The sequence below is a fragment of the Lampetra fluviatilis genome, chromosome 57, assembly GCF_964198595.1.
Source record: "Lampetra fluviatilis chromosome 57, kcLamFluv1.1, whole genome shotgun sequence".
Classification (NCBI taxonomy): Eukaryota; Metazoa; Chordata; class Hyperoartia; order Petromyzontiformes; family Petromyzontidae; genus Lampetra; species Lampetra fluviatilis.
Genome location: NC_136331.1, coordinates 8,668,599 through 8,681,972, shown reverse-complemented (window position 1 = coordinate 8,681,972; position 13,374 = coordinate 8,668,599). Strand labels below are relative to the sequence as shown.

The following is a 13,374-nucleotide window of genomic DNA, read 5'->3' as shown; positions in this document are numbered from 1 at the left end:
AGTTAACATTGTGACTGGCGTGTCACGAACGCGTCTCTAGCCAGGTGGCAAGTGGTGGCGGTGGTGGCGCAGCGCCCCCAGTGTGTGATTGACAGAGGTCACTTCTCCGATGACGGCTTGCGCCGCCCTCCCATACGCTGGCGCGCGGGGGGCGATGCACCCTTGGTGTTTCACGACGGTGACAACGCAGTCAAATTAATGACATTTGGGGAAAGGACAAAAACACGGGTCACAAGACGTGCCAAACACCCCCCCCCCCCCGCATTACCACGACCCCACACGACCCCACACGACTCCACACGACTCCACACGACCCCACTCAGGCCCTGTCGCGAGCCGTAATTTTCGGTAATTTAGCCGTCGTACGTAAAACTCACGGGACGTGCGAGCGCCGCAGGCATGCGCCCAGGCTTGTTGCGCGAGTCGGCTTCACGTGAGGGGGGAGGGCCAGGTGTGGAGGGGGGCACGTGTGATCATACTTTTATACTTTTACATGAAATATTCGACCTGGTGAAATCCCTCGAGATGGAACGTCTCGCCAGCAAAGGGTGTCCATGGTACAAACTTGGCGGGGGGGATGGGGGGCACAGACGGCACACCGGCAAAGTTGAACTTGGAGCGCAGGTTTAACGGTGAACAGCATGGGTAGCGGAGCACTCCGTCTCTCATCCGCCTCTCACCCCCCTCCCACAGCACGTGTGCATTACCAAAGGCTGCGACGCCCGTCGCTTTATTCTACGCACCGATGCTACGGGGCTGCATGTAACAACGCAGAAATGTGTCAATCGTGCACTTAATTGCACGCATCAGTCGGGGTTTGGAATTAGTGGGTTAGGGATTAATGGGTTAGGGTTAGTGGGGTAGGGTTAGTGGGGTAGGGTCCAGTGGTGTCCATCTCAGGCACGCTGAGAGGAAGCCCTCCAGGGTGGAGACCGAAAGGCCAAGATGAGGTGGAGATTTTGGCCGAGTAAGGGAAGGCGTGGAGGAAGAGGAGCAGGCCTCACAGGTGTGAGGCAAATACCAGATAGATGATGTCGCTGCAACGGATGGTGGCTGTGGTGGTCGAGACCAGCGACCGAGTGACACCCACAGGAGGGGACGTGCCGGAGAGGCCATCCACGGCAGAGATGCGGCGATGAAATGAGCTGCGGTAGGAGATGGATTGTTGTCTTTCAGGGCCTTGAAAGAGCGCGGCGGTTTGGGGATGACCTTCATCCCGCAGTGATTAGATCACAGTTCATGGTTGCTGATGTGGCACGTTATTAGTTCCCGTAAGCCATCCACATTTGTAAAAACTGCAGCCATCATAACTTCTATCTGCTCCACAGTCGCCCGTTTGATCTCCCGCCACGGAAGTCCAAACACAGGCAAACCACTATCTACCCAGGAGCCGGCGTCACCCTGCCATTACACATGTATGGTGATAATCTGGTGATTGCCGCTAATTCAGAGGAGTTGCTGCTGCTGAACCTGGGGCATGCCACTTAGAGGTGGGGCCTTACCACCAGCTCCACCAAAACTTAGCACCTGCCTGGGTATTTTATGCCATCAAACACTCCACCCCTTCAACTCCCTATTGGCGATGGGGCAGTTGTGGAGAGAGTGGAGAGTTTTCCATACCTGGGCAGTGTGCTAATCTGACAGACAAGGCTGCATTGGCTGGATTATGTAGCCCACATGCCCAGCCACCGCATGCCCTAAACAGCTTTTGTTCGGTCAGATATAGGGGGCTAAATGGGCACAGCTTGGGCTAGAGGAGAGATGGAGTGATATGGTACAAGAGGATGTAGAGCTGATTGGACTTGCCAATGATTGGTACCAGCAGTGTCAAGATCTTCCTCTGTAGAGGCTCGTAAAGGACGCTACAGGCGGTTGGAGGCAGTCGCTCTCCAGCAACGGAGGGCAGAGGAGTGATGCTCACAACAATGAGCAAAGCGCCACGAGGAAAAAACACAGCAAGTTGGCACAGTAGGGGGCACAGCTGGTGCATCAGCCACTCATCTCTGTCAATAAACCCATCGCACCTGGGTCTGTCCCGTGACCTCCTGCCAGCGAGCGTTCGACACTTCACGTAGCCTTAAAGTGCACTTGGCCTGGCACAAGTGCTGTGGTGATGTCATCGCCACCTAGTTGTGAATGGCGTTTTTTGTTGTTGGAAAGTGTGGGGACCGCCGCCTCTTCCAAGATGTTTGGCCAGCGTGGAAGATGACTGGATCTCTAGAGGCTCCCTCTGGTCGAGGCCCTTCTGCCAGCAGTGGCGTGAGCGAGCAATTGCGGGGCTGTGCCTTTGCCGTTGACCACAGTGTCAAATATAAAATAATAAAAATATAATTGTGATAAATAATTGGGTGTGGAAGGGGTTAATTGGATACAAGCCAATTACGTAGATCAGGGCGGCATTGTGGGGGGCAGCGTTGTGAGTTATGTGGTGGGGGACCCTGCCCTGTTCATGTGTTGACAAGTTTAATTAAAACATAAATAATGTTTAACATACATAATGTTTTACGGCATTGCCCCTAAAACCCGAACAATGCTCTCACACGCCCGGCATGTATTGACAATCCAACGCTCACCGATTCACTGCGCTCGCTCACCAGTGCTCGTTCACCATCTTGTCACTCTTCTTTTGCGACTGCTACTACCGTGGTTGCTTTTCCCGTGAACTTCGCTTGTTGATTCCGCCAGTCGTGTTGAGGACTGATCGATCATTTCATTTCATCCACCACCACACTGTTCAACCACTGCGCTGCTGATCACAGTAACACGCTCACCCACTCACTCACCACACTCCGATCACAGAAACACAATTACCCACTCGCTCACCCACTCATTCACCCACTCACTCGCCACACTAAGTCACAACACCACACTCACCAACTCGCTCACCACACTCGGGTCACAGCACACTTACCCACTCGCTCACCGCAATGCAGGTCACAACACTCTCTCTCCTCATAATAACCTTGCTCTACTCAGGAAACGTAACAACTCTTTATCTATTGCTGTTTGTCGCTGGCCGCTTTGGGCCTTTGCTCAGCAACCGTTATCATAAAAATACGCTGTGGTATGGATGCTGGCTCACCCAACTCGATGCAAACCCGAGATCGACTTGTGCAAATTATAAGTGGTGCACTGCTTGCTGCAAGTCATGTGATGATGCCAGCAGCCACAAATTGGGGACCTGATTGGTGAAAAAAATAGTTTACACAGTTGGCGATGCTTTTTGCCCTCACGCAACTTTAACAGTCGGTCAAAAAACGAATTCATGCTGAAGAAACGGGGGTGATGGGGTGGCATCGTGACCATCTTCATCACGGTCGTCACTCGTGACCAATCCACTGCTGGTTGTCGGCCTCCCTAAGCCGTAAGTGTCTCTCGCCACCCTACGATGTAGCGGAGAGAATCCACCACGTGGTGTGCGTGGGGGTCGCCGCACCGTCCCTCCCGGCGCCCGTGGACACAGCGCGTCGCTCCGAACGACCCTCGCCTGGAACTCGGCGATGAGCTCTCCTCCCCGTGCGATGCACCCTGGACTCGCGCTTCTGTCTCTCTAACTCGCTCTCCTCCACTGCTCCACTCCCCTCTTCCCCTGTTCACTTGCCCTCTCCCCTCCACTCGCGCCCACCCCCTACCCCACCTGGGGGCGAGACAGATCCACACATGCCTCACGCCACTCTCCTCCCCTTCACTCTTCCTTTCTTCTCTCCCTTCTCATCTCCCCTCTACGCCCTCCCCTCCCCCTCACTCTTCCCTCCCCTTTTCTCGTCCCCACTCTCTTCTCCACTACACTCCCCTCCTTTCTTCTCTCCTCTATTCCCCTCCCCTCTCCTTTCTCTGCACTCCCCTCCCCGCCTGAGGGCTTGGCGGAGCGGTGTGCGTTCCGCTGCGCCGCGCTACGCTCTGCACCCCTCCCTAGGTGGGGCCCGGCGCTCGTGGAGGGTAGTGAGCGTGGAGAGTGTGGTGGGCGTGAGGCGAGCGTGATGGGACGAGTGTGATGGGACGAGCGTGTGATGCGGGTGACGAGTGTGACGTGTGCATCTGTCCTTGCATTTGCTCGTGTGTCTTTGTGCTCGCTAACAGCACTTGCCCCAACATTATGTTAAGGCTGTGTGGGGGATCTGTGTCTTTGTGTGTTTGTGTACATGCCTATTTGTGTGTGAGTACGTACCTAAGTCTGTGTGTAGTGGGTAGCACACTCCGATACCAACCTGGGCACCCGATTCCCAGCCACAGCTAACCACACTGGGAGAATGATATCGAAACCAGTTTTGGGCCACCCCTAGGTCGACTCGGTCTCAAATGAGTACCTGATGTGGCGTGTAAATATCGCCACTGGGTAAACAAAGACGGTCAGGGGTGGTGCTGGCCAAGCACCCCCTTGTGTGCTGTGTCGCCCTTCATGGGTGCTCCATAACAGCACTTGCCCTATCAGTCTGTCAAAGGCTATGTGGGGTATCTTTGTACATTTACCTACCTGCGCGCGTGTGCATTGCAGGATGAGGCGGGCACCGCCGTCCTCGGCCGCAGCGACGACAGCGACGACGAGCGAGAGGACTTTGACCCCAGCACCCTGCCTGACCCCGACAAGTACCGCGATGAGGAGGGGGAGAAACGTGGAGTCTCCGACGAGGGCGACAGGTACGCGCGGAGCAACTGGACAAATGCACGTGCACACGCCTGGCCATTCTGTCAAATCCACTGCTGGATGAGAGGTTCCGCATGCCGCTTGGGTCGCGGGGAGCTATTTGACTTCACCGTGCTGGTCGGCGCGGGTCGGTGACGGTGGGGAGCACAGACGTGCGGCGGATTGTGTTTTGCCTGTCCTCTCTGCTTCGGGCTACGTTGCCCCGTAACCAGTGAAGGGTGTTGGGTACATGTTCATATGCACAATTACAATATCGTCACCCATAGTGTTGACAATTGCAGCCTCCAACTCTTATTAACTACTCCATCTGTCTCGCCTCTCTCGGTTGATGTGCTATGCAGAACGGCCATTGCCCAACACGTCACCGATTGTTTATTACATTAATTTGATGGCCACAGTGGCATCGCTCTTAGCTATTGAGCAAAGCGAGAGTGGGCTTGGGGCAGGATTAGCAACGGAGTGATAGCCAAAGTATGGAATGCATCCGAGGGGACGTCCATCACGTGGAGGAGATGGAGCAGTGAGATTAGTTTGCGGGCAGTCGCAAGTTGGATTTAAGACATCACAAGATTGTGGGATGACGGTGGCTCAGTCAACACTCCACATTAAAGCCACATTGTATAAACCTAACACTTAGGGTTTGGCAGCCAGTCAGAATTGAGTCATTATTGTTTTTTTGTTGTTACGCCATGATGATCTGGCCAAATTTTTGTCATAAGACCCTCCCCTCCACCTGACACTATCGGACAACCACGTGTCAATTAAATGTAACTGCTACTAACTTTGGATGTGAGAATTGTTCAACTCCACCGGTGAGTGAGCAGAATTGATAATATAATAATTGGTGCATCATTAAACCCTTGCACGCAAGGTGACAATTTAGTTTATTGACCGTGTCGGGGCCTTGTAGGGCCTTTACAACACTAATTTGGCCGGATTCCTTGCACGTGTCCTGACCTATTGCTCGCCCCTCCCCCACCGCAGCTCGTCGCAGGAGAGCGGCGAGGATGGTGGAGAGCCAAAGACGGCGGCAATGGCGACGAGCAGGGACCGCCGCGGCACGGGCCCTCTCCGCAAGCGGCGACGGGCACAGTCGAACGACGACGATGATGATGATGATGATGCTGGCGGGAGGGTGATGGACACGGGGCTGTCTCTGGCCGAAGACGAGGAACTTGTGCTGCACCTGCTCCGTCAGTAGAGGCCGAGCGGCCATGCAGCCTTTTGTCGGCACGGCGGGGACGTATGGCCGAGAGATGGACTCGAGCGAAGGCCGATCACTGTGAACACATCAACATCATCAGTAATAATTTCACAATTTATATTTTTTGGTTAGGCCATGTACTGGAATGATCTGGTCCAATTTGTTGCGAAACTCTTGACCACCCAACGATTTAAACGGTCACATGATGTACAAGCGTTTAACGATGTGCCAATTATTATTGATTCCGCTAGTTGAAGACCGGAATTCTGGCAAAGTCTTTACGTGGCCTTAACCCAAAATTCGATTATAAATGGTAGTATTGGCTGCGAAAGCCTCTGCGTTAAGTAAACAATAATTGGAACGTATCGGTTTTCTACATGCAATCGCATTTTTAGACCCTTTACTGAAATAACATAATTGATCAAAAAAATTACGTTCGGGTGGCAGGCAGAGGCGGTGTCGGTGGGGAGGGAGGGAGCCAGGACAGGAAAACACGGGAAGGAGGGCGACACCGTGGCACTGCAGCCATGGGCCCAACAAGAACCACAACGACGAGCCCCTTGGACAACCAGGGCAGTGCCAATGAGCCCCCCAGCGTATCAGCAGGGGACCATTGTGCGATTACAAAAATTTTACAGTATCATTTGGATCTGATGATTAATAATGTATTTTATATGTAATGTCTCTTTTTTTACCCAGGAAGCCTCGCCGGCTATCAGCATGTGTGCGAGTTGTTGTACTCCGTGTGGGAGGGGACCAGGGAACCCCCTTGTAGAATGTGGCCGTGTCCTCGCAGCGCTGAGGAGTCCCGGCGTCCAAAATCCTCCCGGCACTCACGCCTGCCTACACCCCCTCTCGTCTCACTCTACTCCCCTCTACACACTCGCTTACCCCTCCTGTCCTACTACACTTCACTCAATCCTACCCCTCCCCTCTCATTCTACTCCCCTCCAACACTCTCCTACCCCTCCGCTCTCATCTCACTCTGCTCCCCACCACACACTCTAATACCCCTCCCCTCTTGCCCTACTACCCTCACTCTCCTACCCCTCATCTTTTCTCAGTGGGAGGTCGCTCATTCTCCTCTGTTGTCCCCAGTCTGGAAATCCCTTCTCCAAGCCATCTATGCTGTCCACTCCCTGATTAAGTCCAGGTTCAAGACCATCCCCTTTTCTCTCCGCCTATGGTCGACTGCCTCTCCCAAACAATTAAGCCAACTTACTTTCTGTGTTGTCTTGAGCTGCGGTTACTTGCAGATGCCGCTATGCTAATTCTTCCAGTAGAATTACTTCTGACATTCATCTGTTGAATCAAACTTGCAATCGTCATTATTTCGCAATGAATATGCAGTGCGAGGAGCCGGTGCAGCACTGCACCATGAACAAGGCGACCTGTGCTAATTACCCAGCCACTTACCCAGCCACGGCTGACATCAGTGGCGAGCGACTGAATCTCGTCTCCCTTGGCCAGCCTGCACTGATGAGTGGGGTCAAGCATCGTCAAAACAACCCTCACGACCGACAGTTGTAGAGGCCTTCATCCAGCAGTGGATTGAGAAATGGTTGTAAATTATATTATGAATATAATCTTGTACGTTTACACCATTGTATATTTTATACGTTTATGTAACTACTGCAGATTCAACTCAATAGAAAAAATAAATATGAATTTGAGACCCTGAAATGTGATCATTGTTGACTGTTAAAACATGTTAATTGTTGAAGACACGCTACCGACTCTACAGGACCACGTGCGGGTTTCCTCTGGTTTGGTAATCGTCAATGTTGAGACAAATGCCCTCCAAAGTGACCGCACAGGATGTGGGCGTGGCTAATCGAAGGTGCTACCCCATTAGCCACTCCATATACAACCCCATACTGGCTTTGTATACTCAGCTGTCGTCTATTCTCATACCCCCTTTCCACTGGCGCATCGGAGCCACGGCAGCATGGGCAAGCATGGCACAGGTGTTTTTTCCACTTGCATTTCACCGGGTCAAGCCGGAAGCTAGCCTTACAAGACGACACCCAGGTCACCCCAGGTCTGTCTTGCAAATGAGACTCATCCTGGTCCCTTGAGTTCTCAGCTGGTTATACAATAATCTTTACACGAATCTGTCCCTGGTCCAAAATGGGCAAGGGATGGGGCAACACTTTATTAAAACACCTCGCTCGGCAGTACAGGGTTACTGTCCTCCTGTACCACTGTCTGGGGAGGTACTGCCTCCGGGCTGACTCACCCTGACACAGGGCTACACTCGGGGTCCTCCGGCTATGGGTGCCTAGGGGGAGGCTATTCTAGCTCGCCCTCGCCAGGTGGCAAGTTCCGACCACTGACCCACTGGACCCGGCCCTTACAAGGACGTCGGGCCAGGGGTTCCCAGGGTCTCACCACTGAGCCGCACAGAGGAGTCCCGGCCCTGACGAGGACAGCGGGGCGAGGGGTCTCAGGGTCCTAGCTAGCTGCTCTTGGCTTCGGTCTTCAACTGGTCCCGATCAGCTCCTTGCCCATCGAGGGGGGGGGCTGCGTGGGATCCCAGATCCCCCGCAGCCCCCCCCTCCCCCCCGTTGGGGGCGCCTAGGGGCTTCGCTGTGTGGATCCTGAGCCCCCAGCAGCCCCTCCCCTCTTGGGCTGCCACTGCAGCCCCTCCGCTGGCGGGACAAGGTACTGCCCTAGATGGGCCCCGTCCACCATTGCAGGTAAGTGCGGCCCATCTACGGCGCGACATTTGTAACGTCAGTGGGACGTTTCGACTCGTGCAGTGGAAAAGCAACCCCTGCTGCCCCGACCTGTTTCAGGCTGGCTCAGGGCGGCCACACCACTACTCGGAGGTGCCAGTGGAGTTCCAAGTAGTAGTCGTAGCTCGTTGTGTGTGGCAGTGGACACTCCCCATACACCGTTCTGCTCGGTGGACTAAACCCCGGCGAGGGGAGCCAGGTATCCAGAGTGATGTCTCCGTGCGAGTCTGGATTCCCGTGCGAGTCTGTGGGTCTCCGTGTGAGTTTTTGCCCTTCATCTGCAGCTGACCCCAGGATGGTCGTCTCTTAGTTCATCCCACCACGTCGAAGTAAAATCGGTCAAGAGTGTGTGGGGTAAGTATATTCTTAGGTTTTTTCGGTAAAGTCACGTGGGTAAGCCCTGGGAAATGGACACTCACCTGAATCCTGTCACACCCGCAGGGACAGTTGGTGATTGTCCAAGCAGTGTAACAACTTTACCTAGATCGTCGTCAACTCACGATTCCAAATCACAAGTCCCATTAAGGCATTCAATTCGAGCTTCACGATTTCCGTTGGCCTGTCCTTTAAACCCCGGTTGACCGCAGGAAGTAGCGCCTCTGCCATGTCCACCATTGAAGTCCACGAGGACCTTCCCCCCTCTCCTCCCATCTCATTGTTATCAACATTTGGTTCTCTGGCCGGTGCGTGGGACGTCATGGTGAGATCAGAGGCTTCAGGGAGAGTTGTTCCAACCCTGTGCCAGATGTTATCTCTGCAGAGCCCTTGAGCTTCACGGCTACTTATACAGCCAGCTAAGCAGCTACCTCTACAGCTACTTATAAAGCTGCCTCTACAGCTACCTATGAAGCTAAAACAAAGGTGAGCGATTGCATGTCCTGTTGAACAACTGAACTTGATGACAAGCGTCGTAGCACTGGCCTTGAAGACCGCCTGTAATCCTTGCATATTACCCGTTGTCTGCTGTGACGAAGGGCTATTTGCCCAATAAGTTGCCTATTATCTTTATTTATTTATTTCCTTTTAAGGCCATACAGTGATATTGACATGGAATGTGTTGAGTTTGTTTTTGTCATTTGCGCTTGGCAACCAAATAACATAAACTGTCACACTCGGGAATCCGGTTGAATCGCAAGTCGGTTCATGCGTGTGTCTCTACGCGAGTCTATGGGTCTCTGTGAGTCTATGTCACTCTACGCGAGTCTATGGGTCTGTGTCACGATGGTCCACTTTTCCTCTCAAGCCTCTACATGCTGTGAAGGACCATTGCCTGAAACGTCAACTAATATATTACTTTTAGTTTTTTAACGCCGCAGTGTTTTTGACAAATGTGCTGAATTATCTTATTTGTGCTGGTGCACCACTGCCAATACAGCAGCAGCAGCACCACCAAATACGTTGAATGGCTATGGGGCTCTGAGTGAGTCTTTGAGTCTCTGTGTAAGTATATGGGGTCTGTCTCCAAGGCCCGTGAGTATTTACACAAATCATTGGCGACTTGGACTGTGACCATCAAGTTGCTTCACTCGAGAATCCACTTTAATCAGTCAAGTCGGCCAAAAACCCGGACTCGAACCTAGGATCTCGACAGTGCTAGAGCTCGGTGTCTGACACAAGTCGACAACGCGACCGCACATTAACGAGTCAAATGGAGCGAGCGTGCGTGCGTGCGCGCGTAGGACAAAAAAATCGCGCGTCCATCTCCTTGTTTGAATACATTCCGTGAACGGTGGTGCAGGTGGCGCTTTAAGTGACGTCTGCTGCCCAGGTGCGTATCCCTCTGGACTGGGCCACGCCCGAGCGAGCTCGCGTTCCACGGAGCCCACTCGAAATGTTCCCAAAGACCCTCCATCTTCAGGTGCTCACTGGCCTACAATAAAGCTGGCAATTCACAGGGGCAAGGGAGGGAGCCGCTCTCCCAGCGGCGTTAGCCATCGTCCCTGCCGGGTGTAGCATGATCCTCCTGCAAATAGAGGCCTTCATGTGGTCCAGAAGTCGGTAACCAAAATAACAAGAACCATTCTTTTTAGGATTTGGTAAAAAAAATTAACTATTTTAAGAGCCGCAATGCATGTGAATAACACTTATGATTTTGCGGACAATATCCATAAAAGAAAGTTTTTGGTGTTAAATCTTGTAAAAATAAATGCGTCGTTGAACCCGCCACTACCTGGCATGTTTTATTTACGTGACAAACCTTACTAGTTGGCTGTATCGGATGGTGGCGGGTTTAACGACACATTTATATTTACGCGGTTTGGCCACCCCTGCTCGAGACGAACAGAGACTCGCTGGCCTGCCTGGAGCAGTGGACGATAGAGGCTGTCTGGTCCATGACTGTGGGGATTGAACTGATAACACTGGTCAACAAAAAAAAAATTCTGGCCTGGACTTTTGCAGCTGTTTTAGACTAATTTCAGGGTGCTGATTCCAAATCTGATCTCAGATTTGCTCTATCACATCTCATTTTATGCTATCGGCATACCCGAAATTAACTCTGTCACTTATAATTGCAAGATGTTGCGAGCCAGTGACTGCTTTAGTGTTAAAATATGGTGCTGTATTTTTAGGATCGTGTGTTTATAATATCATTTTATGTAGAAATCCACATTTATTTAATATTTTTCTTCTGCAGTTTTTATTGAAAATGTAATATTTGATATCTCAAAAACCTGATGTGATAGACAAAACTGATGCCAGATTTGGAATCAGCACCACAAAATTACCTTAAACCCGTTGGAATACCTTATGCCAGAAAAAGTGTGTTGACCAGTGTAATGAGCCTCTGAGCTCCACTAAGCCAGATATCAACCATAACCCTGTACCCTAGATGAAAACACCCCCCACTGTAAACATTGTTTAGTGGTATATTTTAGATATACATGGGCAATCACAGTTTAAATATTTTACGGTGCAATATAATACTAATCAAGACATTCTGAAATAATGAACGAACACAAAAAAAAATGTAATGCAAGTTTTGTCCGCTGGTCAGTTATTATGTATTATTCATCGCTGCACTGTTCTTTCAAGATCAACGTAGCAGGACCACCACGTGCTGCCATATACAGGTCACAGAACGCCTCATACTGAGTGGCCTTGCACAATGTCCACCCGTATTCACCTTGGGTGGCATTTTTCTCGACTGCTAATACCTGAAGCCTGCAGCTTTGCCTGACGAGGTTTCCGATCGTAGAAGATCGTGGCTCTGCGAGACGGGAATGCAGGGGAGGCCACTTTACTTACTGGCCGTATTCGGTGACAGAAAAATCCGTTACATTTAACCACACTGTGGATTTTCAGGCACCACGTTCCCATTCATGATAATAAGGGCTTAAACGCTGCCGTGCTCGATTTGCCACGTTGTCAACGATGGAAGACATCGGCACGGGTTAACGAAAAATTATGTCGAGAAGCAGCATTCGCCCAACTTGTGCCGAGCTTTGCCGATACGTTGACAGTCCAGTGAAGTCACACGTGTCGCCGTGCCATTTGTTGAGCAAAATTTATACGTGCGCTTGCAGTTTCATTCAATGGAAAACTATTTCATGGCGTGGTGGCGATGATGCCATGGTTTTTTGGGCCTCATGTCATAGGGACATTTAGCCCGAGGGTTCCAAATCAAGCGTCCCCTGAACCCACCTGCAAATACAACCGTACGTGCGGATGTTAATCGCACAATTCCTCGCTCCCCTGCCAATGCCACCTGCACGCACACCCCACGGCCCCCGTGGTGGCTACCCCCTCGCACCCGACTCACACCCCCTCGCACTCTGACTCGCCGATATAAATGCGGCCGCACTCTGTGGCCCCCCTTACTTGGTGCTCGGTCCGGCAGTCCCGCATCTCTCACCTCCCTCCCATCGGGCTTTAGTGAGACACTTCTCCGTGCCTCCTGTGATCTCTCGCCACCTCCGAGAGATGGAGAGGGTCGCCACCGCCGTTGCTGGCGGCGCAAGCATGAGCAGCGCCAGCATGAGCAGCGCCAGCAGCGCCAGCGCGAGTAGCGCTAGCGCGAGCAGCAGCACCATCGGCAGTGCTGCGGTCGGCAGTGCTGCGGTCGGCAGTGCTGCGATCGGCAGTGCTGCGATCGGCAGTGCTGCGGTCGGCAGCAGATTGATCGGTGCTGTTGGCGGCGGTGCCGGCGGCGGTGCCGGCGGCGCCACGGCCGCGCACGCCAGCGCGCGGTCCGTGCGCCAAGGCGCCGTCTACACGGGCAAGGGACTCGCTACGCTGCGTTTAACATACATAATGTTTTACGGCATTGCCCCTAAAACCCGAACAATGCTCTCACACGCCCGGCATGTATTGACAATCCAACGCTCACCGATTCACTGCGCTCGCTCACCAGTGCTCGTTCACCATCTTGTCACTCTTCTTTTGCGACTGCTACTACCGTGGTTGCTTTTCCCGTGAACTTCGCTTGTTGATTCCGCCAGTCGTGTTGAGGACTGATCGATCATTTCATTTCATCCACCACCACACTGTTCAACCACTGCGCTGCTGATCACAGTAACACGCTCACCCACTCACTCACCACACTCCGATCACAGAAACACAATTACCCACTCGCTCACCCACTCATTCACCCACTCACTCGCCACACTAAGTCACAACACCACACTCACCAACTCGCTCACCACACTCGGGTCACAGCACACTTACCCACTCGCTCACCGCAATGCAGGTCACAACACTCTCTCTCCTCATAATAACCTTGCTCTACTCAGGAAACGTAACAACTCTTTATCTATTGCTGTTTGTCGCTGGCCGCTTTGGGCCTTTGC

General features: G+C 52.4%; 1 protein-coding gene across 4 annotated transcripts in view; it reads left to right on the top strand.

The window, feature by feature from the left end:
• DDX10 (DEAD-box helicase 10) overlaps positions 1 to 7,493 on the top strand; it is a 36,906-nt gene extending 29,413 nt beyond the window's left edge. For all 4 annotated transcript variants that reach the window (XM_078880445.1, XM_078880444.1, XM_078880443.1 and 1 more), the window contains exons 19-20: positions 4,496 to 4,638; positions 5,630 to 7,493. In XM_078880445.1, coding sequence (XP_078736571.1) covers positions 4,496 to 4,638; positions 5,630 to 5,846 — 360 coding nt within the window. In that variant the 3' untranslated portion in view covers positions 5,847 to 7,493. The remainder of the gene's footprint in view (positions 1 to 4,495; positions 4,639 to 5,629) is intronic.
• The last annotated feature ends 5,881 nt before the right edge of the window (positions 7,494 to 13,374 follow it).